Consider the following 26,464-nt stretch of genomic DNA (forward strand, 5'->3'; position numbering starts at 1 on the left):
AAAACTCCTGGACTGGGGTCTCTGGCCCCACTTCACCAGCATCGTGGGGGTGTCGTGCTTGCTTTTTTCTTTCCATGCATATGCATGCCGTTTCTTCAATTTCCTTATCTCCTGCGAGGCTGCGACAGCCGCCGTGCTCCCTGCGAATACGTACCACGTCCCTTGAAGCTCTTTCTCGCAATGCCGGCATGATGAGTGATCTGTTCCCGGCATCACGCGTCCAGGACCCAGGAGATAAGTCGACCGGGCAGGGGGGGGGAGAGGGATCAGGTAACCATCAGGCGTCTGGACTCTTTAAGACAGCAGGGCCAGGGCGCGCGGCTTAGAAATAGAAATAGAAAGAACGAAAGAAAGAAAAAATAAAGAATTGATGTTCCCATGATGTGCCATTTCCCGAGGATCGAAAAATAGCGCCTAGTAATTTCCGAGCAAGCACGATTGCAGGCGTGCAGATGCGGAGGAGGAGACCGGAGTCGTCGCAAGAAGGTCCGTGAACATGGCATGTGAGAAAGACGGGAGTCAGAGAGCCGCAAAAGCGGCGGCGGCGGCGCACAGGACAAGCCACAGCGCCCGCTGATCGCATATCTGCTTATGAAAATCGAGGGGGATGCGAGTAGCTCAGGAATACCATAGCGCGGCTCTCCTTGGCCGAAAAAAGCTCGCTGCTCGCAGCTCCCTCGGGGATTGATTGAACAGCAAAAGTCGAGCGAGTATTGGAAGGTGGCGCGACGCGACGCGCCCTCAGCGCAGTCGGCAGCTGGCCAGGTGTACAGACAGGACGGCAGCTCGAACGGTCTATCGTCGCGCTGCTTACAGAGAGAGCGCAAGAGAGAGGACAGAGGCCGGCGCCTACGTGGCCTCGCTCTCGCCACCGCGATGAAGTGTCTGGGGCAGTGTATGAGTGCCCAACGCCCAACACTCGGCGTACCAACCAACCAACCAACCCCCCTCCCCCACGCCCGCGGACGGACGCTGCACCTCCGGAGCCCCACCCGCGCCCCAGAAGCAGACGCGGCTAAGCCGGGGTTGAGCGCCCGGAGGGACGGTGGGAAGAAGGCCGCCAGCGCCCCATCCCACGCCAAAAACGCCCTGGGGCTGCAGCTCATTGCGGGGTACAGGGAGCGGCGGCGCCGCACACCCACACGCCACACACGGCCCTCATCCTTCCCCACCCCCCAACCCCAAGCTCCCGCCATCTGCTAGTGAGTTCCAGGTGTCAGTAGCCTTGATGAGTCGGTAAAACGAGGTACAGACAGACCTACGGGAGCGGAGCACGGGAGCCAGCCAGCCCCAACGCACGCACGCACGCCACGCCGCCGCATCCGCAATCCGCGATCCCGCAACCCGCATCCCGCTTCCCCCCCTCCCCGTGTTCTAGCCCCCAATTCCCCCAGACCAGCCCTGCCCTGCGTCCCGTCCTGTACCTGCTGACGGCTACCTACATACAGCAGGCAGTCAGGAGCTTGCGCGTCCACAGCCGAGGGAAGGTCTGGCGAAAGAGTACGACGCCCTCCTCCGCCAACGACGCGCGCGCGCGCGCATTGGTGGCATTAGCCATTAGCATTGGCATTGGCAAAGGCCACCATCCATTCATCCATCCATCGCCAACCAACAGCGCGCTCCCCTACCTACCTACCTAGTGCGTTTGCATTCTCTGCCACCATCGTGACCTCTTCCTACCGTAGCTACCGATTTTCCTCCCCTTCCTAGCTTCTTTCTTCTCGCGTGCCAAACACGAAGCGTGCAGATCTGCGCACGCATCTTGTTGGGGCGCACCGCCGCCGCCGCCGCCGCCGCACCCACTCCCGCGCGCCCACCACACACACGCACACGCGCACACACTCCAAGCCTCACACGCGCCCACTCCCCTAATCTTCAGACGACTAGCCCGGATGGCCGCGGGGAGCGCAGTGGCGGCGCCCGTGAGGGGTTTCCCTTCCCTTCCCTTCGCTCCCGCCAGCCAGCAGCCGGTCGGCCAGCCACTTACCCACCCACGCCGCGTGCGTGCGCGTGTCGTGATACGGCCAACGGCCGCGCCCTGGTGACCTGCCTAGCTCCCAAGAGCTGACTGTTGCTCCGGATGAGAGGGGGGCGCGCCCACGAGACCCTCTCGCGCTACTGTACGTGCTTGGCCGCTGCAGGCAAATAAGTACACCTCGCCGCGCGCCGCTCTTGCTTGTCGTTGCTTGCCATTCAATTCTCCCTCTTTCCTCTCGCGCCCATAACTACACCCTTAAACTTACCCTTTGCCCTTACACCCGGGTTCTTCTGCTGCTTCAATTCATCCTTCCCCTCGCCGTGTTGCGCCTTGCCGTTAGCTACCTTCCTACCTACCCGCCCAGCTAGTGTTTAATCGCCCGTTCTTGTCGCGACGATGTCAGGTATGCGCCCAAGTCGCCTTCTCTCCCACCAGCCAGCCCAATGCGTCGCGCTGCCCCCAATGGCACGCTGCTCCCTTGCCCGCACCCCATGCGCGCATTCGCAACCACTCCCGCTAACCCCCTCGCCCAGCAAAACACTTCATCAACGACCCCGCGCACCTCATCAACTCGGCGCTGCTCAACGTCACCCAAACCAACCCCTCCACCGCCCTCGATGTCGAGAACAAGATCTTATACCGGCGCCCCACGCCCGCGAGCGGCTCAACCGTCTCCATTGTCTCTGGTGGTGGTGGCGGTCACGAGCCCAGCTTTGCCGGCTTCGTTGGTGCCGGTCTGCTTGCCGCGGCTGTGAGCGGCACCATCTTCGCGAGCCCCAATGCCGAGCAGATCCGCAAGTGCATCCTGAGGAGAGTCAGGAAGGAGAGGGGTGTGTTGGTCGTGGTGATGAACTACACGGTGAGTGTGCTGCGATTCTGCTCTCTGAAGAGAGGAAGGCGGAGGACGTCGGGAACGGTAGAGCGCGGTGCTGACTGAGGATTGCAGGGCGATGTCCTTAACTTCGGTATGGCGGTCGAAAAGGCCAGGGCGAGCGGCATCGAGACCGAAATGGTCGTCGTAGGCGACGACGTGGGTGTTGGCCGGACTCAGGGCGGCAAGGTCGGTCGCCGCGGTATTGCAGGCACCGCTCTGGTGCAGAAGCTCGCTGGTGCTCTTTCTGCGAAGGGGTAAGTATCCGAGCTAGCTTCCGAAATGCGCTGTGCAGTCCGACTAACCAGTTATGCAGAGCGTCGCTCCAAGAAGTCGCCGGCCTTGCGCGCCTGGCTTGCGACAACCTTGCCTCCATCGGCGCCTCGTTAGCGCACGTGCACGTTCCCGGTCGCAGCGTGGTAGAGTCGCCCGTCGATGATCTCAGAGAGGGCGAGGTCGAGATTGGCATGGGAATCCACAACGAGGCGGGAAGCGAGCGCAAGCAAGCAGACCTTCCCGCGCTAGTCAAGGACATGCTGGCGAAGATGCTCGACTCCTCCGATAAGGACCGCAACTTTATCCAGATCTCAGAGACTGACGAGACGGTTCTGTTGGTCAACAACCTCGGCGGCGTGAGTCCGCTTGAGATGGGCGGTATCTCGGCTGAGGTGGTGAACCAGCTGGAGCAGGATTGGAAAATCAAGCCCGCCAGGATTTTGACCGGCACTTTCATGACCAGTCTGAACGGACTGGGGTTCAGCATTTCGCTTTTGAGGATTACCGACACCGGTCTTGGCGAGGGCAACTCGATGCTTGAGCTGCTCGATGCGCCGGCTGAGGCGACCGGTTGGTCCGCGGCGGTGCAGACGCACACGTGGGACGAGAGGAGTAACGCGGTTTTGAGCCCGGAGATAATCGGCGAAGAGGAGGTCAAGCAAACCAACCTGGAGTGTAAGTACAGTTGACTTTTTGTGGTGGATTCCGATACTGATTCAGAGTCCAGTGAACCCCGACGTAGCCCAAAAAGCGCTGCAGGCCGGCTTGAACCGACTGGTATCCGCAGAACCCGACATCACCAACTATGACACGATCGTCGGCGACGGTGACTGCGGCATTGGCTTGCGACGTGGTGCGGAGGGTAAGTACAAATCTCAACCCAGCGGTATTCTCTCGCTAATCCGGTTACTAGGCCTTCTTAAGATGCTGGAGCGCGCCAAGACTCCCAATGATGCCGGGCTGCTTGTGCACAACGTCACGCAGGTCGTCGAGAAGGAGATGGACGGCACATCGGGCGCCATCTATGCCATCTTCCTTAACGCGCTGGCGCACGGCCTCCGCAAGCAGTCGTGCTCGTCGGCAACGCCAGTCACCCCCGCAATGTGGGCAAACGCACTCAAGACCTCGCAAGAGGCCCTGGCCAAGTACACGCCCGCGCGCCCGGGTGACCGTACGCTCGTGGACGCATTGTACCCGTTCATCGACACGCTCGCCAAGACGGGAGATGTGCAGGCGGCGGCTCAGGCGGCTGAGGCGGGTGCGAAGGGCACCAAGGGTATGAAGGCGAGCCTCGGGAGGACCGTGTATGTGGGTACCGAGGGCTGGCAGGGCGTCCCCGATCCGGGTGCGCATGGTCTGGCCCAATTCCTGGTGGGCTTGGCTGGCGGACTGCAGTGAGCGGATGATGAGATGAGATGCTGAAGTGGCAGTGAGTTTATCGTGGTATATATCTGTAATCAGTGGAACACAATACCGGAGTGGGGGGATAGTCATTATGGTTAAGGAAAATCGGTAATGGATCGAAAGCCTTCTGTCGGCTATGAATCGTAATTTGGGTTATCCGATCGTCTCTACAAAACGCCGTGCCAGTGGACTTTTTCCCAATCCAGCAATGCCATAAAAGAAATCCCGTTCGTCTTTGCGCTCGCGAGGGTGTATTTGTACGCTCAACTGAGTAGGACAAGGATGACCGAGTCACCGCGAAGGAACCTAGACCATGTTAGCAATCACAATGGTTCTCATCTGCCGCGCAAAGAGCTAAAAACGAAAGGCACGCCGGCACTCACATCTTGCTAATGAAACGATCCTTGTTCACAGGCCTTCCAGGCTTGCCGGTCGCTAGCTTGGGCGTCTCCGTCCACATTTCCTTGACGTTCTCGAGGACCATGTTGCAGTGGCGGTCGAAAGCCTTAACGCGCGCCAGTAGCTTGCGGTTGTTGCGGCACGAGATGAGGACCTGGGTGTGGGTGCGGACAGCGGTCTGGAGCAGCGAAAGGGGACCGGCGCTGAACTCATGCTCCTCGACCTGAGAAATCTCGTACTCGCTGTGTTATGCGTTGTCGTCAGTGGGGAATGAGCTTGACAATGCGCGTGAGGTGAAAGTAAACGTACGTCAACTGGTCGCGCGGCTTGGCGAGAAGCTCCCTGGGAAGGTCAGCGAGATTCGGAAGAGAGCGGCGACAAGAATGCAGCTTACTGAATTTTGGGATCTGTCGACATAGTGGAGGTGGTGGGGGATTGACGAGTATGCAGCACGAAGCTCAACCTTGCGGCTTCCACTTGGATGGCTGATGGAGGCCGGGCTTGGCGTCGGAGGCCGGCAGATGTTTGCTCCTAGCGTGTGCTAGCGCGAGACCGAGGACGCGTGCCAGACGAGAAGGCGCGAGGATGAGCTCATCCAGATCGCGGGGACACGCGCCAAGCCAATGCTACCCGCACGCATTCTCTGATTGCGGCATGCACTCTTGGATGGGGACACAATTGCTGACTGTGGCTATTTGCCGAGACGCTGGTCGAAGAATTCACGCTCCGGGATCGCCGGCCGGCCGTCTTTCGTGTCGCCCAGCCCCGTTCCGGTCGCGTCTTTTGAACTTCACTTCGCGCGCTAAGACCACAGCACGACCCGTTATGCTCAAACGCGCTCCCGCCCTCTTGACTTCGATCTCGACCCGCGTCACGCCAAACACTTAACGTGGATCCTCCAACTCTGCACCTCCACATCCGCCCTTCCTTCCTTCACCTTGGATGCCTTCATCCACCAACCACCATGTCTTCGCCCTTCACCTACGGGGAGCCTTCTCCTCGTACCATGCCGGGCGCCATGGCCGACGACGACGATGACCATATCTCCGACATCCCCAGACGGCTCATGCGAGGTTAGCTATCCCGGTGGTCCCTGTCGCCATCCGCGTCGCTGATGCCCCACCCCTCTAGTCAAAGTACTGTATACCTTTGATGATCAGAACAAGACATACTGCCTGGCTCGCCTACCAAACGCGTTAAACATCCCTGCAGTCGTGGTTGATGAAGACACTCAGGTGGGCGTAATCGAGCTGCGGACTTGTATAGAAGCCATTGTGGCCGCTAGGTACGCGTCAAATGTCTCGTGATATTCCGTGTGCAATGCTGATGACCTGGCCTCCAGCCCCGAACTAGTCGCCAGGCTAGGCCACGACTACACCGTTTACGCTTACGACTACTCTGAATACGAAACGCCTCTGGTTGGCCAGGGCATGCTATCATGGATTCTTGCTTCTGCCTCCACCACCCCGAACGTGCCTGCGGGCCAGTCACAAACGATGGTCACCGGAAAAGTCTGCAAAAATATTTTAGGCCTTTTCAACAATGGAGTCAAAGAGACGTTGGAAGTAAAGTTGAAGCTGGTACCCGTGCCGACCTTCCTGCAGAGCGAATATCTCGAAAGTATGGAGAGATATCGTAGCCTTAGCAGGGCCTTCCCTGAGGGGTTTGATCACAGCTCCTGGACCGCATTCCTGAAGGCAAACCCGGATTTCAACGCGATTGCAGCACAGATTACGGCAGGGCCACAAGGAAACGGACTCCAGAGAACCAGCAGCGGCGGCGTGGAATCCCTGCACCAACTTCTGACTCAAAACATGGCGCCCAATGAGAGCAGGAGAGGCAGCCAATATGCTTTTTCCGCACCAGGCCAAAGCCATCAAGGCAGCAGAGCAGCGAGCCCCGCCCCCAGCTTCCGTTCGAGCCATGCTCTTCAACAGGTCACCCAAGATCAGTCCAGGCCTGTTTCGAGAGCGTCGCACACTAGTGAGCGTCACATGACCAATCAGCAGCAGCAACAACAGCAACAACAACAACAGCAGCAGCAGCAGCAGCAGCAGCAGCAGCAATCCTTGAATCCTCAGCCTTCATTCAATCAGCAACAGTCATATGAGGGCAATGCGAGCCAAGAGGCGGAAAATGAGGAGGGGCCGCCACGTAAGCGGGCGCGCGTTGTCCAGACGGATTGGCGTGGCAAGTCGAACTTTGGTCCCAGGGCGGATTCTCTTCGGATCACCGCGAGCACTGCAGCATCTATCCGCGTCCACAAACCGGCAGCGAATGGCTCAGCTGCGGCAGGCTCAAATTCATTGGAGCCACCCCCAAGAGCCCCTACACCTGTTCCGCAAGAGCGCCCACAACCGAGAGGCCGTCCATCTGTTAGCGGCAGTTCCCTTCGTCACCAGGCATCAAATGAGAGTGTAGGAACATATGTTTCTCCTTACGCCCAACGTCCACTCTACTCGGAGTCGGTGGCCGCCTCGGAAGATGAACAGATGGCAGACGCTGAGGACTCACCCGCCGATTTCCCCTCGTCCCCACCTGTTTACACTCAGAACAATGAGTCGCCTATGGCTGCTTCCAGCCCTGGCCTGCCTACTCTGCCATTCCAGGATGACTCGGGCTTCATGAGTGGGTCGATGACCGGACACGACGACTACCTCGATCTCATCACCGCTAACAAAACTGGACCAGTAGGGCAGCTTGCCAATCCCCCACCTCCGCCTCCCCCTTCAGACCAAATCTGGCAGATGGAAGTTCCTGGTCCCGCCGAGCTGCTGCCTAGGACTGTTAAACCACCGCCACTTCATTACAAGCACCAGCGCCGGGCTGAAGAAGCAGCTAACAACAATAATTCTGATGCCGAGGCAAGGTCATCGCCAAAGCCTGAAACGCGCGGAAGAAAACGAAATTCGACGAAACCACCGCCCCCACAGGCAACTCAGCATAGACTTGCACCAATGGCCGCGCCCTCACCACAACCGATTCCTCAATCAACTCCTCAGCCCACGCAAGCGTCGCCGCCTGCCCCTGTTTATCCGCCTCAATTGCATCAGTCGCAGTCACTTCCCGCTACTAGTCCACCTCTCATGCCAAATGTCGTGGCGACTACTGAAATCTGCGGTCCCGCTGCGTCAATAGCTACGAAGGCTCCAAAGAAGGTCGCTCCCCCCAAGACAAAAAGGTTTTCGCGTTCGAACACTTGGTCAGCGACTACACCACAGGAGACTCAATCGGAGGAACCACCTGGGCCTGCGCCTGAATCTCGATCAGCTTCACCCAGGCCTCGGAGTGGTGCTGGTGCTAAGCGCAAAAAGCTTATCGAGGAGAGGCTTTTGGAGAGTATTGAAGAAGGCAAGATGCCAGACTTCTGTGCGTGCTGTGGGCAGATCCAAACACCGACCTGGCGCAAAGCTTTCGTCAAAACGGTCGAAGGGGTTCCTGAAAACATTCCTGTCTCTCTTGACGAGCCAGGAGCGATCATCGGTCATGAGGTTGTTGAGCCACGACCGGATGAGACCGATTTTGTGCCAAAATACAGGCTCTTCAAGAAGTCGTTGACAAATGAGGACAAGGTCAACAAAGAATATGCTACTATGCTTCTGTGCAACCCCTGCGGTTTGTATTTTGCTAAGGCAGGCAAGATGCGGCCCCGCGAGAAGTGGGAGCCCAAAACGAAGCAAGAGCCAAAAAAGCGTGGGAGGCCGAGGAGAAGAAAGACTGTTGACACTCAAACCGCTCCGACTTCTGACGTTACAATGGAACCGCCTTCAGCCACTTTCGCGGACGCCATGTCTTCGGCTCTTTACACCGACCAAGCTCTTCCTAGCGATGCGATGGAATGCGCAGTTCAAGAAGAAGTGCAACAATCCCAGGCCTCGCAACAGCAGAACGCTCCAGAAACCAATCTCCAAAGAGAAGACCAGAACTCAAACGTGTCCCAGAAATGGGATAACGGAGGTGCGAATGCATCACTGATGCGCTCAATTAGGTCGAGCCCGGCTAAGTTGCTGGGATCTCAGGAGAGTCCGATCAACCTGGATGAAGATGTCATTTCCCCAAAGCCGACTAGGAGGCTTCTCTTCCCATCTCCTCGGAGAGAGGGTCAAGTCAAGTCGCTTGAGGATGGCTCAAAAGATTATCCCACCACGAGTAAACAGTCTGCTCCGTCCGTTCAAGACCCAGCATCGGCTGAGAATGCCGAAAACACCGAAAATAAAGAGAATGTGCCACCTCCAGTCGATGAAGAGGATGATGGCTTGGGTTGTTTGTTTGGCGACGACGAAACAATCGAAAACATTGCTACTCACGAAACCCCCAAGAGCGGCAAGAGTGCTCGATTCGCCGACTTGTTGAAGACGCCTATCTCGAAATCAAAACGCGCCGCTCTTACACCTAAGGATGGAAACCAGAATGCCGCTGATCCTTTCGGTCTAAACCTGGTATCCCCGAAGAATCCCATGACCCCCTTAACGGCATCCCTCAACGCCATGTTCGGGACAAACAAGACACCTAAGTCGGCCGGTGCCATCAGCAGAGAATGGTTTAGTTCTCCCGGCGCTTCCAAACTGTTGGATTTTAGCGACTTCGATTTCGGCATGGATTCGGAAGGTATGCAATTTTCTAGCTCTCCCGCAGGCATGCGTGATGCGTTCAATTTCAATCTTTACGAAGATCCAATGGCGGGATCTTCGGGCTTCTGGGACACAACATCTCTCTTCAATGGCAGCGATCCGGTGCAAGGAAACAATGCGAAGTCGGACTCCGGAAATGAAAACGAAACCCCGAAGGATGGTGATGCAGCCGTGGAGCTTGCGGGGATTATTGACGAGGTCACCAAGGGCGGTGCTCACGGTACACAGGGAACGACGAGGTCCGAAGCAGAGACAGAGACCGAAGAGGTCTCTCTTATCAACATGCCTAGCGTTAGCGCAGCATAATCGTTACGAGCAGAATGGCGTTTGCGGGATCCGGGCAACGGACAGGGACAGGGACAGGGATACAAACAGCGATTGATTTTGTTTTGGGTTATATGAGTCCGTTAAGCATAGCGTGGCGCACTTGGGTAAACGAAGGATGGATGTTACGCGTTGAATAGGGCCATGGCAAAGGCATAGCATAGCACGATCGTTAGTAGTAGTAGTATTAGTTAGGCAGGGCTGTTTGCCTTGCGAAATGAGATATGTTGAACTCTTACCTCACACCACCGATGGTGCGTTTGCTGTTTGGTATTTGGTAGAGTGTCGTCAGGCATTGCCGGTCGAGCGGTCGCTGTGCAAACGCAAGTCCCCGTGGCATGGTAAAGCACTCATGCCTGAGGTGAATTTAGAATTTAGGTTTCGTCTAGATATGGATTCCTGGGACTCGGTAGCAAGGCGTATCGCCGGGCACGTCAAGGGATAGGTAGCCGCACCGTCGGACCATCTCGCTCCACTAACACAGTGGCTAACATTGGGGGTCAGTCACGATGATAGCGAAGGCGCGGTCTGACAGGCGCCACGCTGACAGTAAGGTCACGGGACATCAAGGTTACGGAAAGCGCGGGCAAGGATCGCCCGTCATCTCGACAACGCCCGACGAAAGGCGAACAGTGCAACAACCTCCGTCGCGACAATAAGGGTGCACTGCCGAGAACGTCGCCTCTCACTCCGCCGGTTCCTGTCTCGCGCGAGCCGCAACCCGCTCTGGTCCTTATTGCAACTTACTGCAGCGCCTGCAACTGCCCGCTACCTCTAGATCTTGGCCCCGGCAGCCCGTCTCGTCACCCCGCTAGGTGCTATATAGCCCGGGCTCCGCCAGTCGTCGTTCCCACCATCACTCTTTTGTCCCAGCTTCCCCAGTTTCCTGCCGCCTGCCCGATTTTTACTCACACGCTCGCGCTCCGCCGGCAACGGAGGCGGGTCGGGACGGTATAGCCAGCCGTCGGGCCTACGTCACCAGCGCTCACATCCAATCGGCATCCCATAGCGTGCCAGCGAAAGCTCGAGAACAAAGCTGCCGGATTTCCATCGCCATTTCTGCCGCTTACCAGGCATCAGCTCACACTTGGACGGATCCCTTTGCTCGTGGACCCTGCTTCCGGATCTGCGCCCCGCCAAACGTAGGAGATCTTGAATCGCCGGTCTCTGAGCAGCTTGCAACATGCCTAAAAGGGTAGCAGGCCGAACGCCGTCTTCATCGGAGCCTGTACCGAAGAAAAATAAGGTTTCCCCTCCCGCCAGATCTGTTAAGAAGCAAACGCCCACCCAGTCTGGTCGCTCCAAGAAAGCCAGGAACTCAGCCACCAAGGCTCTTAACCTGACAACTCGACGTGCCACGCGCTCCATGACTCTGGAAAGACGCACTGTATTCCCTTTCCTTCGCTTGCCCGGCGAGTTGCGCAATCTCATCTACAGCTTGACACTCAACTTTAATGGAACCAAGAAGTATCTGGACATTTACTTCGACTCACACACGGACGGCTGGCACGAAAAGCCCATAGTTCACAAGGAAACGCCCAGCATCCTCCTAGTGAATAAGCAGATCTTGCGCGAGTCGCTCTATATCCTCCACCGGAAGAAACTCACCCTTTCTCACGGCTTCATTCCGTATGAGCACGTCAGCTACATCATCAGCCCGCCATTGCTTGCGAATTTGCGTGAGGTTGACTTCACGCGCGACATCAGTTCTGCTGACAACTCGCACTGTTGGTGCGATATCATGGAGTTCTTTCACTTGATCAATGACTGCATCGATATATGGGTCGAACCGCATCCTGATGAACCCCCAGTCGACTACCGCAACAACCCCGACAGCCCCAACAACATGGGACATAACCTCCAGTATCTCAACATCGATGTCCGCGGCAACGAAATAGCCAGACACCTCGAACAGTGCCCGCCTACCGGGCAATGTTTCTTTCTTGATGAGATCCAACAGATGCTGGCCAACTGCAAGCGTCTTCGCGGCATCAAGAAGGTTACCTTCGGCGGTTTTCTAGCTCAGTACGCCCAAGAAGCTAAGAAGGCCATGGAGACGCCACCCTGCTACCTCCTCAGACTGCCAAAGGACGTTCGCAGTAGGATTTGGAGCTACTGCGCGGACTGGAATGCTGTCAACGCAGCAATTACACATGACCCAACGTCGCGCAACACGACATCGTCTACTCCATCTGTGCTTCTTCTCAATACACGAATTTCAGCAGAAGCCTCTGCCGTCCTCCGCGCCAAACCACTCATGTTGACAAGCCCGCCACAAGCTGAAGCCGATCTTACAAAATTCATGAACCCGCAGACATTCTGCACTGTTCGGCACCTTGAGGTCCATGTTGACCTGTCCAGCCTGAACACCATTGACGCGCGCGCTATGTCCGCGGCTTGGAAGAGCTACCTTGGCAGCCTTGCTACACTGCTCCAAGAGAAACAAAGTCATTCTTTGGACACTCTGCATATCCACTTGCGCTCGTACAATGACGTCAGCGCACGCGACCCCGAAGATGCCAATACCACCAATGCCTTGATGTATGCGGCCATCGTGGAGCTGAGTGGGCTTGCCGATAAAACGGTGGGCAAGGGCATTCGGGAGATAACATTTGGCGGCGATGTCCCGGTCGAGGTGAAGCACGCTTTCAACAACAAGCAGCACAAGAGCGGCAGGAAGTCCAACAAAAGGGAGAAGGGCTTTGCTTGGGTCGACGTATCCAATCCAGGAGGTGTGAGCGCGAGCGGTTGGGATGGTCTGTTGCGTCGGACCAGGTCCTCGAAACGAAACGGTAATAAACCTTAGCTGACGGCACGAGCGGGCTTGACAAGCAAAGTCCAGGCCGTCTAGCTTAATACTTGTGGGGCTTTGCCATCGCTCGTGTTCGGTTTCTTTCGACATTACCTTTCTTTGGTTCGACCTGCTTATGCGAGACACAAGCTCTATTTTCACTTCACACGATTTGGGATCGGTTTTTGCTCTTTTTGCCTTTTCCACCCCCCTTTTGCAAGTTCCCCATCAGCACACTCTGATTCGACATATTTTCCAACCCAAAACAGATTTTTTTTTATTACAGGCACAAACATCATGCTGTTAATGTTTCCAATGGAGGTTCCTCCGAAGTGTGCTCAAAGATCTGCACGTCCTGCCAAGACACCGACAAAGCAGACAGACCCAGACAGTCGGGGGACAGTTGGCCAGCGGGACCGGGCACAGTCCCGCGCATGACGCATGACGCACGTCAATCACAGCAGCCACATACGCGCACGCACACACACACAGACACAGGACGGTTTTTTCAAAGGGGGCATTCTCATAGAGTAATAGGCTAGCGGCGGCAGCAGCAGCACGGGTAGCCTCGGGCAACGGCAGCGGCAGCGGCAGCAGGCGAGCAGCCGCCGTGCGCAACAACAGCAAACGGACACACGCACACACGGCTAGTTACAAACGGATTGATGGAGGGGACAAGGGTTGGGGGTGAGAGGGGGATCAAGGCGTGGGCACGTTCGGATGGGGCTGAAGCTTGCGCAGTCCCTACGAACTTGGCTCCTTCCAGGCAAGGACGTGCTGCGCGTGGTAGGTCACGGGCAATACCGGATGGATGGATGGGATTGACGAGGGGAAGGGGAGGCAGAGTCAGAGGGCAGAGTCAGAGGCAGAGAGAGAGATGGAGACATGGCCGGCCGGGCCCCGGACCCCGACACAGCACGCAACGCGGCAACGGAACGGATCAGAGGGCGGGCGGTGTCGTGAGTCCCCTCCCCCTCCCCCTTCTCCCCGGAGGTGCGGACGGTCGTCAGGGCGCGGCGTTGGTGCGGGAGACAGAAGGCGAAGAAGGGCCTGGTCTGGTCTGGTCTGGTTAAGTTTGGGTTCGGTTGGCGTGTGGCCGGGGACAAGGGGGCTGGCAACTGGTCTGGGTGGATGTAGGTGTGGGTGTCGTCGGCTCTGCGGGCACTGGGCACTGGGCACTGGGCACTGGGCGTTTTCTTCAAGCTAGTTCTTAATCGGATTCGGGCGGAATGGGCTATGGGGCCATGATGCATGCATGCATGGGGACCCGCGCTGAAAGTGAGAGTGAGAGAAGCACGCGAGCGAGGCTTGCCTACCTACCTTCTTACCTACGCTGTGTGTAGGTGAGGTGTTGGTGGGCAGCAGGCTTAGCCGCGGGGGACATGGCAGCACTGATGGAAGCCAACCAGACCGCGTACGGATAGTGCGTGCGAGGACGAAGCCGTCGTACGCACTAGGTACGCAGCCTTCTTGTGTTGCTAGTCACGATCAGTCCGTTAGGACCGTCAGGCTAGCTCGCTCTCAAGCACAGTACAGTGAGCAGCAAGTGGGCATCCGGATCTGACCGTTTCTTTCTGGGACACGCTACGTTTTTCATTTTCCTTTTTCTTTTCTTTTCTTTTTCTTTTTCTTTTTCTTTTTCTTTTTCATTTTCTTTACTAGTTACTCAATGCAGCTACATTACCTTACCTTACCTCAACTTACCTTACCAGTCCGTCTGGTCTTCCCTCCGCCCTTCCCTGGTGTCCGCGGTATCGGAGCCCCCTTCCCCTCGAGCCAGCTCGCTCGCGCGTCCTAGTGGTAATGGTAAGCATGTCTAGGTAACCTTCTCGTGCGAGCCGCGTGCTGCCCTTGCCCCAGCCGCCTGCCGCCGTCGTTGGCGTTGACGTTGGCACGCCGCGCGCCGTGTGCGGTCCCGGCTTTGGGCTCTAGGCTTTGGGCCCAGCACACGGGCTCGGGTCTACGATACTACGCATTGCATTGTACATGCATATCACGTACCTACGCCACGCCCTACGGTCTACGGTCGCGGGCGCGCAGTGGCGTTCCTGTTGTAGGTGCGTGCGATTCTTGCTCCGTAGCGGGCTAGAGCGCGCGAGGCTGGACGGTGCGGTGCGGTGCAGTGCGGTGCGGACGCAAGCTTAGGCTCTGGCTCTGGCTCAGGTTTAGGCTTAGACGTAAGCTCAGGCTCGGACAGCGGTTGTGTTGTACGATATACTCTACTCTACTCTTGGGCGCGCGAGCGGACGGGCGCTTGAGTGCGTGTGTTATAGCTAAGCTACTTAGACTCACGCATGCTCGCTTGCTTGCCAAACGTACCGACGTGCCAGCCGTGCCATATTATATCACATTCTCCCCTCTCGTCCCGTCCCACGCGTGGTATGCTAGTGCAATATAACAATACGCCGTATACATAGCACGCCGCCGTAGCGGGCACTGCTCTCTTCGTCTGTCGTCTGTCGTCTGTCTGTCCGTCCGTCTGTCTTGCGCACAGGCATGGATGCGTGCGTGCGTGCATGGGTGCATGGGTGGGAGGGCATTGCGGATGGGCATGGGGCATTGGGCATTGGGCAAGGCTGGCGGGTGCGGGCGAGGGGTAGGGCGTGAGGGTCTGAGTGGGGAAAAGGAAAAGAACGGAAAGAGAGGAGGGACGATGAGGGGGCGGGCGGGGGAGACAGACAGGGAGTCGTGTGCGTTGTGTGCGTGTTTGTGTGGTGGTGGTGGTGGTGGTGGTGGTGGTGTGGTGGGGCGCGCGGGACGGGACGAGGGAAACGGAGGGGCGGGAGCGGGAGCGGCTGCGGCTGCGGGAGCCGGTGCGGGTGCGGGTGCTGGATTGCAGCCCGTAAGGGTGGTGGTGGTGGTGGTGGGGTGGTGGGGCGCGCGGGACGGGACGAGGGAAACGGAGGGGCGGGAGCGGGAGCGGCTGCGGCTGCGGGAGCCGGTGCGGGTGCGGGTGCTGGATTGCAGCCCGTAAGGCATGTACGTAGCTAGGTAGGGCGTTTGCGTTTGCGTTTGGTGCGTGGATGCGTGCACGCGCGCTGCCTTTCTTAAGAAGCGCAGCGCGCGCGGTTGCGTGGTGTGCTCTCATTAGGTGTTTGGACGTCTCCCTCCCCCTCTACCTAGCTCTCTCACACTCTCTCACATGTCTCTCTCCTCGCGTCCTGGCCGCTTGCCTTGCTTTCTGTCCCGCTCATTCGCTCCCTTTCTCGCTCCCTCTCTCCTTCCCTCCCTTCATCATGCGCTGCAGCTCTCTCAGATGCCGAAGAACGAGTCGTCGAATGTGGTTTCTGTGCCGCCGCCGGCGCTGTCGCCCATGTCGAAGTCGCCGTAGTTGAAGAGCTCGTCGAATGTTGATTCGCCCGTGAAGGCGTTGGGGTCAAATTCTTGGCTCTGCACCTCGTCCTCGGCGGGCTGCGTTTGCTGCGGTTCTTCCTGTTGCTGTTGTTGCTGCTGTTGGGCCTGCTCCTCGGCTTGCTTCTTCTTCTTCTCCTCGTCCTCCGCTGCCTTCTGCTCGTCCTGCTTGTTCGACGCGTCCAGCGCGCCAAGATCCATCCCAGCAGCCGCGTCGGCCGGCTGCTGCTGCTGCGCCGCGCCACCGTTGTCACCGCTGTTGGCGTAACTTTCTAGCCCGGGCAGCAGCGCAAAGTCCAAGTCCCCGTTGTCTGCCGTGGTCGACTGGTCGCCACCTGTCGCCGAATTGGCCGTGTCGTTGTTGCCGGCCGTCAGGTCGTCAAACATGCTGTCAAAGTCGGGATTGTTCATGCTGGCGGTGGTGGGCGTGGGGCCGAAGAGATCGTCGGTGCTGGTCGCGGTTGCGGGCGCAGCAGCGGCAGTCGTGTTGGTCTGAATGGCGGGGGGTTTGGGCGGCGCAGCAGCAGCAGGAGCGGGCGCGACTGGTTTTGCTGCAGCGGGCTTGGGTTGTTGCTGCTGCTGCGGGGGCCCGTCGGCCATGTCGACATCGTCGTCGGGCGCGGGACCCAGCTTGACCTGGTCGACCTCCTCCATGGTGACATCCAGCTCCTGGGCTTGGCGCAGCTGCTCCCTCTCTGCGGCCTCGCGCAGCTCGCGCTCGGCGCGGCGCACGGCAAGGTCTCTGCGGAGGACGGCCTGGGCGCGGGCGAGTTCGGCGCCGAGCTCGTCGGCCAGGGCGTTGAAGCGCTCCCAGCTGCCCGAGAGGTTGACGTTGTTGTATTTGGGGCCGTGCAGGCCCTGGGCGGTGGCGAAGTTGAGGTTTGCGCGGGCGGGGTTCTTCATGGAGCGGCCGACTTCGAGCAGGGCGCCGTTGAGCATGGCCTGCATGGCGTCGAGGAGGTGGGGGGAGGAAGTCGACATGGTGGTGAGAGGGTGTGGGTGTGGGTGTGAGGCGCGAGAGGGTGTGGTGGTCAGGCAGACAGGCAGAAGAATCAGGCAGAAACGTGGTGGTGGGTGGTGGTGGTAGCCTCAGGCAGAATTAGGCAGTCAGGCAGTCAGGCAGACACGTGATCCTGGACCTCTCCACCCGGCGATCGGCCTTGTGGGAAGCGGAAAGCGGGCGCGTCGTGGTTAAGCTTGGTCCTGGGTACCAACTAGTAATATTTTACCGCTGGCGGCTAACTTTAGACCGGCTTAGCCTGGACGGCCCGAGATTTTAGCGCGCAGGTGGCCCCTTCCCAGAGAGAGCTTCAGCAGTTCAGTACAATTCTCTCGTTCTGCCCTTTCCTGAATCCTCACCCCACACCCACTCCCACGTCGCAGCCCAGGCGAGTCGTCAAACACTCTCCGCCCTTCCTCCTCCCTCTTCCTTCTCTCCTACTCCTTCCTCTCCCGACTGCCCTTTCCGCCTCTTTCTTTCGCGCCTTTTTTTCCTCTGTCTCTGCCGTTTTCCGCCCGGCTACGTATACGAGTACCCGCTTGTTGTTGTTGCTGCTGCTGCTGCTTGTTGCTGCTGCCGCTGCCAGCCTGCACGTCCGCGTTCCCGCTTAGTCGTCGCCCACCGCGCTCTGTTGTGCCTTTGCGCCCGTCCGCTCTCCCATCGTCACTCGACTCCATCGCACCTCTCCTGTCCCCCGCCGAGCGCATTCTGCTATCTCTGTGCCGCAGCATACCGCTTACTTCGACGCCGCCCACGGCCTTTTTCCATCGCCTGTCAGTACCACCCGCCTCATAAAAGTCGACGCGCCACTCTCCTGCTCCGCGATTCCCCAAAGCTCATCATCGAACAGCATCTCTCCCGCCATGTCTGACACTGCTGCCTCCGGGAGCTCTCTCCCTCCCCCGCCCGCCTCGGCAGGCGCGCCGGGCTACGACAACGGCGCCCAGGGCAACGGCCAGGGCCACATGCCTCCTCCCCCGCTCGCGCCCGTCATAATCCCCCAGAACACGAATCCCATCCCCACGGCCATCAGCTCCCCAATGTCCGCCAGCGTCATGTCGCCTACCTCTGCCGGCGGCTACGTGCGTCGCGCCGCGCCCGAACCGAACAAGCGGGCTCTGTATGTTGGTGGACTGGACCCTCGCATCACCGAGGATGTCCTGCGCCAGATCTTCGAGACGGCCGGCCACGTCCAGAGCGTCAAGATCATCCCGGACAAGAACGTAGGTCGCCTTGTTTTTTCTTCTTCGTCTATGCCCATTACCCTGCAAGCTGCGCCATGCGTTTGAAGCTGCCCACCTACCCCACTGCCTTTTGGCTAGCGCAACCCGTTTGCGCGCTAACCACGCATTGCCGCGCACACCTTTCCTCTCCTTGGCTTGTCTCTCACTCAGTCCCCTCCCACTCGCTTGCTTGTTTGAAACCAGGAGGCTCATACTAATGCAACAGAAGTTCCAGTCTAAGGGTTTGAACTACGGCTTCGTTGAGTACGACGACCCTGGTACCGCTGAGCGTGCCATGCAGACCCTCAATGGTAGACGCGTCCACCACAGCGTAGGTTACACCAAGGCTCCTACTTGGTCGCACACACCTGACATTGGAAGCAGGAAATTCGCGTCAACTGGGCCTACCAGTCGAACACGCAGACCAAGGAGGACACGTCCAACCATTTCCATATCTTCGTTGGTGACCTTTCGAACGAAGTCAACGATGAGGTCCTCCTTCAGGCTTTCTCCGCGTTTGGTGCCGTTTCCGAGGCCCGCGTCATGTGGGACATGAAGACCGGTCGTTCGCGCGGCTACGGGTTCGTTGCTTTCCGCGACCGCGGTGATGCCGAGAAGGCCCTGAGCTCCATGGACGGCGAGTGGCTCGGCTCTCGCGCCATCCGCTGCAACTGGGCCAACCAGAAGGGTCAGCCGTCGATTGCCCAACAGCAAGCCATGGCCTCTATGGGAATGACGCCCACCGCGTACGGCCACCACCACTTCCCTACTCACGGTATCCAATCCTATGATATGATTGTTCAGCAGACTCCCCAGTGGCAGACGACCTGCTACGTCGGTAACCTCACTCCTTACACTTCTCAGTCGGACCTTGTCCCTCTCTTCCAGAACTTCGGTTACGTCGTTGAAACCCGCTTCCAGAGCGACCGTGGCTTCGCATTCATCAAAATGGACACTCACGAGAATGCTGCCATGGCCATCTGCCAGCTCTCCGGTTACAACGTCAACGGTCGTCCGTTGAAGTGCAGCGTAGGCTATCCCCCAAGACGATTGAATTCGGGCTGCTAACAACCTCTCGCAGTGGGGCAAGGACCGTCCTCCCACCGGCCAGTTTGAAGGCTACTCGCCCGCCACTGCTGCTCCCGGCTCAGGCTTCCCGCCCACCCCTAGCGCCTACTTCCCCCAGTACGGTGGTCCTGGCCCCATGGGCTCCCCTCAAGGTTTGTTTATTTCCCGTTAAGCTTGACATCTAGTTTGTACATGACTGACTGGCTCTCGCAGGACCCAGCCCCGGCGCTCAACCTTTCGGCCAGGCCTCTGCTGGCTTCGGCGGTCCCGCCATGACTTCTCCCTACCAACAAATGCCCGGCAGTGCCGGCGGATTCGGACGCGGCAGCAACGCTGGCCAGTGGGCTCAACCCACTCCCGGCGGCTTTGGCGGTGTCAACAACGGCTTCCAAGGTTACCAGGGCTAGCTGCCTCGTTCATATTCTCCACTCGGCGTCGGAGTCGTCGCTCGCGCATCCTCGTCCGCTCGACGCTTCTAACGAAACTTCACGCTGCGCTTGGATACTCTTCGTGCGGTCGTTACTACTGATGTGTAAAAAATGCCGAGACGCAAGCTGCCCTCCCCTTTCGCCGTTCATACTGTAGTTGTCGTTCTTCCAAACAGCGGGTTAAGCGCGGTACTCAAATTGTTACGTTAGGGTCACAGTTCGGAGAAATGATTTGGGGTTATTTCATTCAAAGCCTGCCTGCTTAAACAGCATGACCGATATGTTCTGGATGTTCTTCTTCTCTACATCAAACGGGGCCTTTTCACATTACAAGTTCCGTTAAGTTTGGCCTGTTTGTTGATTGGTGTGCTTGCAATGACCTTGTTTGCTTTGGGAAAAGGATAGGCTGCTGGCTGGGGTTTTGGCGGGTCCCCCCTCACGAATGACGTTAACGTGCTCTCTCGCTCTCCCTTTTTGCTCTCTGCTCGCGAAGACAAAATCTCCTACACATACCCCATTTCGCCTTGGTCCCAGCGTTCGTTGCTTGCTTGCTTTGCTTGATTGCTTGAGGAAAGGGCTCTTTGTTGTTGTTGCTCGATTCTTTGCTCTTTTCTCATCACGTCCAATTTCCTTTAAAATTGCTCCTCTGCTGGGCCTTTTTCTTTTGCTTTTTCCAAGACAGGGAGAGAGAGAAAAATTTCACGGTTATCATGCTCTTTTGCTCGCATAAGGACGCGGACGGCATGGCGCGGACAGGGTTTTCTGGCAATGGCAAGGTCGGGTGGGCACCTCGTCGCCCGTTTAGATTAGCAATGACACTGCTGAACGACTAAGACAATAATGGGCGTGGTGCTGCATGTGTGCATGTGTGTCGCACTCGCCAGGGCAAGGGTAGGTCAGCCGAGCGAGACAGCTGCGGTCTAGGGTCGGTCACGTGCCAAGCCGAAAAAGGCCCGTCGTCGCGCGACGCGGACACGGCGGCGTCGAAATAATGTCAAGGCGCGTCGCCCGACGACATCAATGGGGACAGCGCCCACCACCCTCACCCTATTCGTAATTGTCTGCCTTGCCCTGTTTCTGTACTGTATGCTGTGCGGTCTGCGGGCCATCACAGCCTCGTTGCGTCCCCATCCTGGTGCACTGACGCCGCGTCTGCCACGCTCATCTGCTCGCTATCCCGCCGCAGCACCTGCCTACTACGCCACTTCGCCTTCTTCGTTACAGCGCGTCCGCTACTCGCAGCCCGCCATGTTCAAGAAGGCCGTGGACAGTCACAACGCGACCAAGAGTCAGCAGCCAAAGCCCGCGCAGCAGCAACCGCTGTTCTCGGCAAAAGCAGGCCCCACCGCGCCCCAGCAGCCCAAGCTGGGCCAGAGCATCTTACAGACCGCGAAAACGACGCGCCCACTCAGTACCGGCTCGGGGAACATTGGCAGGGTGGACAGCATGATTGGGCTCGGATACGGCGCGAGTGACCAAAGGGCGTCAACAAACACGGCGGGGCTCAAGCGCACGTCGAGCGGGCTAATGAAAGCACTGGGTGCGCAGGACGCGTTCGGGGAGAAACAACCTCCCTCTATGCCTACGCGCGGCTCGCAGCAAGACCCTCTTGTCATTGACGATGTCTCACCCAAAAACTCGAGCTACGAGGCCGCGGCGCAGGCAGTGTACTTTGACGAGGACGACTTTGACAGCGACATTGATCTCGACATCGATGATCCGACGACCAAGGGTTCTGTCAACTACCCTTCCCTGCCCTCCGTTAATATCTCTGCGAAGCCAGGTCCGGCTGCTCCGCTGCGAAAGGTCACTCCACCTTTCAAAGGCAACACTGACGTGTCTCGACCTCTCATGCACCCCAAACTAGCACAGGCCCGTGACGACGCTACAGATTCGGGACATGGCTCGCAAATAACACATAAACCAACGCCTCAACCAACGCAAGCAATCCCTTGGTCATCATCTCCCCCAGAACATTTCGAAACGCATCCACAGGCCGCTGCCCTACGAAAATTCACATATTCAAACCAGAAAGAGGACGAGGGCTTACGGCCAGTCAAGAGGCGGACGCTGCCTTGGGCTGAAGAGGAAGAACGGAAGAGAGCGGCAAATGCGGCCAAGAATGCTCACCTTCATACCCCCTTGCCTAACGGCTCTAGCTCAAAGTATGCATGGGATGCCTCGGCTAGTAAGATGCAGGAGGCGAAGAAGAACCATCGCGAAACGCAAAAGGCCAAGACTACCAAAACTCCTGGGGGCCTCCTTGACGAATTTAAAAAGAAGAAGTCGCTTTCTCGCGTTTTCCTCAGTGACGAACAGCAAAGTGTTCTTAACATGGTTGTAGAGGGTCAGAAAAGTGTCTTCTTCACCGGTTCCGCTGGTACGGGTAAATCTGTTCTTCTGAGGGAGATCATCACAAGCTTGAAGAAGAAGTATCAGCGAGAAACGGACCGCGTTGCTGTCACTGCGTCAACGGGTCTCGCGGCGTGTAATATTGGAGGTGTGACACTGCATAGCTTTGCCGGCATCGGCATAGGCAAGGAGCCAGTGGAAGAGTTGGTGAAGAAGATCAAGCGCAACCAGAAGAACAAGTATAGATGGACGCGGACCAAGGTTTTGATCATCGATGAAGTGTCTATGATCGACGGTGCACTTTTCGACAAGCTGGAGAACTGCGCGCGCATTCTGCGCAACAACGGTCGTCCTTTCGGCGGAATTCAACTGGTCATTACCGGCGATTTCTTCCAGTTACCCCCTGTAGCGGAGAGAGGCTCCGTTGCCAAGTTTTGCTTCGATGCTGCGACCTGGAACACGTCGATTGAGCGCACGATTGGCCTCACACACGTCTTCCGTCAAAAGGATCCTATTTTCGCGGGTATGCTGAACGAGATGCGTGAAGGACGCCTGACGCCGTCATCAACCGAAGCCTTCAAGAAGCTTAATCGTCCCATCACGCTCGACGGGCCCTTCGAAGCCACGGAGCTCTTCCCCACGCGCAACGAGGTCGATAACGCAAACCGCAAGCGGATGAGCATGCTGCACGGCGAGGTACGCAGCTTCGAAGCCAAAGACGGCGGGACCGTCACGGACAAGGCGCGGCGCGACAAGATGCTGAGCAGCTGCATGGCGCCAGAGGTGGTGCACTTGAAGAAGGGGGCGCAGGTGATGCTGATCAAGAACATCGACGAAACGCTGGTCAACGGATCACTGGGGCGGGTAATCGGCTTCATGAGCGAGCAGATGTTCGACAACTACCAAGCACACGAGGAAGACTTCCTTCAAGGGCGCGACGTCGACGGCGACGGCTACGACGACGACGAGGCGGGCCGGCAGGAGGCGCGCAAGCGCCTGAAGATGAATGAGCTGCTGTCGACGACGTCGCCGCTGTATCCACTGGTGCGGTTCAGCCTGCCCGACGGCACGACGCGCGACCTGCTGTGCCAGCGCGAGCAATGGAAGAACGAGCTTCCGAACGGCGAAGTGCAGGCGTCGCGGTCGCAGGTGCCGCTGATTCTCGCGTGGGCGCTCTCGATCCACAAAGCGCAGGGGCAGACGCTGGAGCGGGTCAAGGTGGATCTAGGCAAGGTATTCGAAAAAGGCCAGGCGTACGTGGCGCTGTCTCGCGCGACCAACATGGCCGGCTTGCAGGTGCTCAATTTCGACTCCAAGAAGGTCGTGGCGCATGACCGAGTGCGCAACTTCTACGCCAGCTTGGGCTCGGCCCACGATGACGATGACGATGCGACCGCCGCGTCGTCTGCTACGTCGGCGTTCTCGCTCATGAAGAACGCCCAGGCCCGCAGCCAGTCCCGCAGTGTGGGCGCCGCGCAGTATGAGCGCGCGTTTGTGGAGGACGATTGGGCGGATGAGGGCGCGGCTTATGCGTATGGTTGAGGGATGGAGAAGGGTGAGAAAGGTGCGGGTGTCGTCTGAACTATGTGCGCGGTGGTGTATGTAGGTGTGCCCAGTGGGGTTGCTTGCTTGCTTGCTTGCTGCTTTGCTTGCTTGTCTACCTGAGCTCTGCTAGCTTGCTTTGCTTGTTTTGCTTGCTTTGCTTGTTTTGCTTGCTTTGCTTGTTTTGCTTGCTTTGCTCGCTTTGCGCGCTTTGCATCACTTCCTCCTGGAAACGGCTGCGTGCGGCAGAGTTGGCTTATCTGTTGCTTGGCTGGCTTTGGCTGGCTTTGGCTTGGCTTGGTCCTCTCTTCCTTTACGGCGCGCGCGAGAGAGGGAGAGAGATAGAGAGGGAGAGGAGGGAGGGGGGTATAGGATACGCTCGACACCTGGGTACTGTACATACCTAGCGTGTGCGGGGCGTTGGGTTCGGTTCAGCGCATGCGGCATGCATACCTACCTAGGTACCTACCTATCGTCGATGCTAGCAAGCAAGCATGCATAGCAAGCAAGCATGGGGAGCGTAGGTGGTAGCAGATAGCAAGGCGGAAAATAGACGGACGGACGGACGGACGGAGCCGGGCGGATCTGGCTGGCGGCGTTAGAGGGGCGGTTAGGTACGGGTTTCTCTCCTCTTTCTTCTTTCTTTCTTTTTGCTTTTCTGCATTTGCCTCTGCCTCTGCTTTTGCTTCTGCATACTTCTGCGTTTTATGCTTCTTTCGGCTTTCAGCTTTTGCGTTTGCGTTCATGTTTGCGTTTCTTTTCGGCTTTTGGGACGCACTGCTGCGGTTTCAAGACTTTAGGCTACGCGGGGCTAGGGTTGTGTGTGCTATGTTACCTACAGTATGACGAGGCATCGGGACGGGGCGGTGAGTTCGGCTGATACGGTCGGTAGATGGTATGGTGTGGTATAAAGAAAACGGGAAAAGTTAAGGTGGCTGCGCTGGTTAACACAGAAGAAATTAAAGTAGGAAGTTTAAGTAAATATTGAGATATGAGATATGGGATTGTGAGGGTGTTGGGTTGTAAGTGTGGTGGTGCTCTGGTATTTCTAGTACTTATCTAGATTTCTAACGTGGTGTATGAGCACTGTTGCTGGTGTTGAGTCTCTCTCTCTCTCTCTCTCGGTGCTCTTATATCCGTCAGTGAGCGTGTTTCTTTGCTATCTCTTCTAAATGCCCGTGTCATGGCTCAGCTACTGTTGTAGGAATATGAATGGGTATTAGAACAGTGGATATTTTTACGCTCAACGTACAAAAAGGTAATTGTTTTGAGACTTTATGGAAATGTCTTTTTCTTTATCTTTTTCTCTTTTTGTTAATCAGGTCTATTGCTGATATAAACTTACCTGTATGGCTATATTTATCTTGAGCTTAACTGTTTCCGCCGGGAGATAAGTATGCGAAGGGAAGGACTAGGATGCGTGTTTATCAAGGGTTGGAATAATTCGCTATAGCTTTAAAAACTTCCTCGGAGAGAGCCATAGACGACTATTGGAAACGCTAGTATATATAGCTGAAATGCCAATCAATTTGTAAAACTAAGCAGTCGCTGAGTGTCATACCTCTGTTGATAATAGGTTTACTGGTCTAAACATCTCTATCTATATTCTTCTCCACGGCATAAGCTACGTAGGTATAGTTAGCTACTGTTTCTTTTTGCATCGCTCCCATAATCTGTTTTAGCTGGTATAAGAGAATCGTGTCCTCTTACCCTTTCGTTCTCGTTCCGTATCACTTCTTGCCTTCGTCTTCCTTACTTCCTACCAGACTACAATAATCGGGGTTTCTATAGCTTGTTATATGATATCACGGCAGAGTTTCTTCTTCGTCAATCCTCACCATCTGAAAAAATGAGCACAGAATCTTGCTTGATTGACCTGAATCTGCCTGCTGAGAAATGCTGTGAACTTTCCGTCCGTCCGTCCATTGGTCCGTCTGTCTGTGGTTGATGCCCAATCGTCCTTCTAGCAAAGCGTTCCCTTGATGACCTCCTCATACCGTCCCCCAAGCAAAAGCGTATCCCTGAAACCCCTCTCGCCCCGTTTTCCAAGCAGAATGTGTATTCCCAAAGTCCTCCGTGATGCAGAACGTGAAAGGAAGTGAGAGAAAGTGAAGTATGTCCGTGAAGAAGAGTATGTCGGAAAAAAGTATGTTCGTGAAAGGAAGTGTCGTGACGAAAGTTGCGGTGAAAAGAAGCGTCGCGAGAAGAAAAAGTCTTGTGAAGCAAAATACTCCATCAATCGTCCTCCCAACCATGCAAATGTGAAGAGTCGTGCCGTCGTAGACTTCCCCTCAGTGCCGTGCTTTGTATGAATGTGAAGCCGTAAACCTTGCAAACTGATTCTGCTCTGCAAGTTGCTCTTGTGAATCACGCTGCCAGTGTCGACCTTCACCGAATGTTGGTTGCCGTGCCGCCTCACTTTGTGCTTGAGAGCCGCGATGACTGTGATGATGATGATGATGATGATGATGATGATGATGATGATGCCGGTCTTGTCGTTTTTCAGCGTGACAAGATGATGGAGTTGGCGGCGGCGGAGGTGGTGATAGTGGGGATGGTCTTCTCGGAGCCAGCTGCGGAGGGACCTTGAGGTTGTGGTGAACCGCTTGACTGTGTGGCGAGCAATGGCCTGATTGTATGGCGAGCGAGGGCCTTGTTTTACGGCGAGCGAGGGCCGACGATGCTAGGACATTGTCAGCTGACGGAAGGATGCAAGATGGAAGGGTGAAGCCCGAACTTTACTTTCAGCCGGTGAGGCTCTTGACTTGACTTGCGTTCCCGATAACCTTTCGACGATGTGATACAGAAGGAGACGAGCGGGCTTCT

At 57.1% G+C, this 26,464-nt stretch overlaps 9 protein-coding genes across 9 annotated transcripts; 5 read left to right on the top strand and 4 right to left on the bottom strand.

The window, feature by feature from the left end:
• Nucleotides 1-216: 216 nt before the first annotated feature.
• On the bottom strand, nucleotides 217-1,317 carry K452DRAFT_50471 (uncharacterized protein). Its single transcript, XM_033546757.1, has one exon. It carries the CDS (start codon nucleotides 1,194-1,196, stop codon nucleotides 267-269), a length of 930 nt encoding a protein of 309 aa, XP_033396435.1. The 5' UTR covers nucleotides 1,197-1,317; the 3' UTR covers nucleotides 217-266.
• An 878-nt stretch (nucleotides 1,318-2,195) lies between these two features.
• K452DRAFT_273501 (uncharacterized protein) lies at nucleotides 2,196-4,667 on the top strand. Its single transcript, XM_033539145.1, has 6 exons — nucleotides 2,196-2,381; nucleotides 2,512-2,837; nucleotides 2,925-3,106; nucleotides 3,166-3,800; nucleotides 3,853-3,987; nucleotides 4,039-4,667. Exons 1-6 carry the CDS (start codon nucleotides 2,375-2,377, stop codon nucleotides 4,521-4,523), a joined length of 1,770 nt encoding a protein of 589 aa, XP_033396436.1. The 5' UTR covers nucleotides 2,196-2,374; the 3' UTR covers nucleotides 4,524-4,667.
• K452DRAFT_319610 (uncharacterized protein) lies at nucleotides 4,657-5,382 on the bottom strand. Its single transcript, XM_033544248.1, has 4 exons — nucleotides 5,323-5,382; nucleotides 5,238-5,270; nucleotides 4,913-5,170; nucleotides 4,657-4,835 (listed from the first exon to the last, which is right to left on the bottom strand). The coding sequence occupies exons 1-4, from the start codon at nucleotides 5,343-5,345 to the stop codon at nucleotides 4,793-4,795; spliced, it is 357 nt and encodes a 118-aa protein (XP_033396437.1). The 5' UTR covers nucleotides 5,346-5,382; the 3' UTR covers nucleotides 4,657-4,792.
• Nucleotides 5,383-5,892: 510 nt separating this feature from the next.
• K452DRAFT_319611 (uncharacterized protein) lies at nucleotides 5,893-10,116 on the top strand (the record flags this gene model as incomplete). The annotated part of the gene is made up of 3 exons (XM_033544249.1): nucleotides 5,893-6,001; nucleotides 6,060-6,213; nucleotides 6,271-10,116. The coding sequence occupies 3 exons, from the start codon at nucleotides 5,893-5,895 to the stop codon at nucleotides 9,863-9,865; spliced, it is 3,858 nt and encodes a 1,285-aa protein (XP_033396438.1). The 3' UTR covers nucleotides 9,866-10,116.
• A 950-nt stretch (nucleotides 10,117-11,066) lies between these two features.
• Nucleotides 11,067-12,689, top strand: K452DRAFT_299445 (uncharacterized protein; the record flags this gene model as incomplete). Its single annotated transcript, XM_033542224.1, has 1 exon — nucleotides 11,067-12,689. The coding sequence occupies one exon, from the start codon at nucleotides 11,067-11,069 to the stop codon at nucleotides 12,687-12,689; it is 1,623 nt and encodes a 540-aa protein (XP_033396439.1).
• A 2,916-nt stretch (nucleotides 12,690-15,605) lies between these two features.
• On the bottom strand, nucleotides 15,606-17,178 carry K452DRAFT_288811 (uncharacterized protein). The gene has a single exon (XM_033540731.1). It carries the CDS (start codon nucleotides 17,004-17,006, stop codon nucleotides 15,927-15,929), a length of 1,080 nt encoding a protein of 359 aa, XP_033396440.1. The 5' UTR covers nucleotides 17,007-17,178; the 3' UTR covers nucleotides 15,606-15,926.
• A 710-nt stretch (nucleotides 17,179-17,888) lies between these two features.
• K452DRAFT_229800 (uncharacterized protein) lies at nucleotides 17,889-19,723 on the top strand (the record flags this gene model as incomplete). Its single annotated transcript, XM_033537061.1, has 5 exons — nucleotides 17,889-18,260; nucleotides 18,475-18,579; nucleotides 18,633-19,277; nucleotides 19,330-19,483; nucleotides 19,530-19,723. 5 exons carry the CDS (start codon nucleotides 17,889-17,891, stop codon nucleotides 19,721-19,723), a joined length of 1,470 nt encoding a protein of 489 aa, XP_033396441.1.
• Nucleotides 19,724-20,918: 1,195 nt separating this feature from the next.
• K452DRAFT_273509 (uncharacterized protein) lies at nucleotides 20,919-22,324 on the top strand (the record flags this gene model as incomplete). The annotated part of the gene is made up of 2 exons (XM_033539146.1): nucleotides 20,919-21,527; nucleotides 21,636-22,324. Coding segments are annotated over exons 1-2 (1,224 nt in total), but the record flags the coding sequence as incomplete, so codon positions are not given.
• Nucleotides 22,325-23,658: 1,334 nt separating this feature from the next.
• K452DRAFT_288812 (uncharacterized protein) lies at nucleotides 23,659-24,708 on the bottom strand. Its single transcript, XM_033540732.1, has one exon. The coding sequence runs from the start codon at nucleotides 24,382-24,384 to the stop codon at nucleotides 24,070-24,072; it is 315 nt and encodes a 104-aa protein (XP_033396443.1). The 5' UTR covers nucleotides 24,385-24,708; the 3' UTR covers nucleotides 23,659-24,069.
• Between the last annotated feature and the right edge of the window lie 1,756 nt (nucleotides 24,709-26,464).

This window comes from Aplosporella prunicola, assembly GCF_010093885.1.
Source record: "Aplosporella prunicola CBS 121167 unplaced genomic scaffold K452scaffold_16, whole genome shotgun sequence".
Lineage (NCBI taxonomy): Eukaryota > Fungi > Ascomycota > Dothideomycetes > Botryosphaeriales > Aplosporellaceae > Aplosporella > Aplosporella prunicola.

What these genes read in the sequence shown, in the direction of transcription:
- K452DRAFT_50471 (XM_033546757.1), bottom strand. Translation starts at nt 1,196, where the DNA reads ATGGCGGGAGCTTGGGGTTGGGGGGTGGGGAAGGATGAGGGCCGTGTG.
- K452DRAFT_273501 (XM_033539145.1), top strand. An exon ending in GGTGCTCTTTCTGCGAAGGG is followed by an intron (nt 3,107 to 3,165) that starts GTAAGTATCCGA and finishes CCAGTTATGCAG; the next exon opens with AGCGTCGCTCCAAGAAGTCG. An exon ending in CAAGCAAACCAACCTGGAGT is followed by an intron (nt 3,801 to 3,852) that starts GTAAGTACAGTT and finishes TTCAGAGTCCAG; the next exon opens with TGAACCCCGACGTAGCCCAA.
- K452DRAFT_319610 (XM_033544248.1), bottom strand. Translation starts at nt 5,345, where the DNA reads ATGTCGACAGATCCCAAAATTCA. An exon ending in AAGCCGCGCGACCAGTTGAC is followed by an intron (nt 5,171 to 5,237) that starts GTACGTTTACTT and finishes CGCATAACACAG; the next exon opens with CGAGTACGAGATTTCTCAGG. An exon ending in GATCGTTTCATTAGCAAGAT is followed by an intron (nt 4,836 to 4,912) that starts GTGAGTGCCGGC and finishes AACATGGTCTAG; the next exon opens with GTTCCTTCGCGGTGACTCGG.
- K452DRAFT_288811 (XM_033540731.1), bottom strand. Translation starts at nt 17,006, where the DNA reads ATGTCGACTTCCTCCCCCCACCTCCTCGACGCCATGCAGGCCATGCTC.
- K452DRAFT_288812 (XM_033540732.1), bottom strand. Translation starts at nt 24,384, where the DNA reads ATGAACGCAAACGCAAAAGCTGAAAGCCGAAAGAAGCATAAAACGCAG.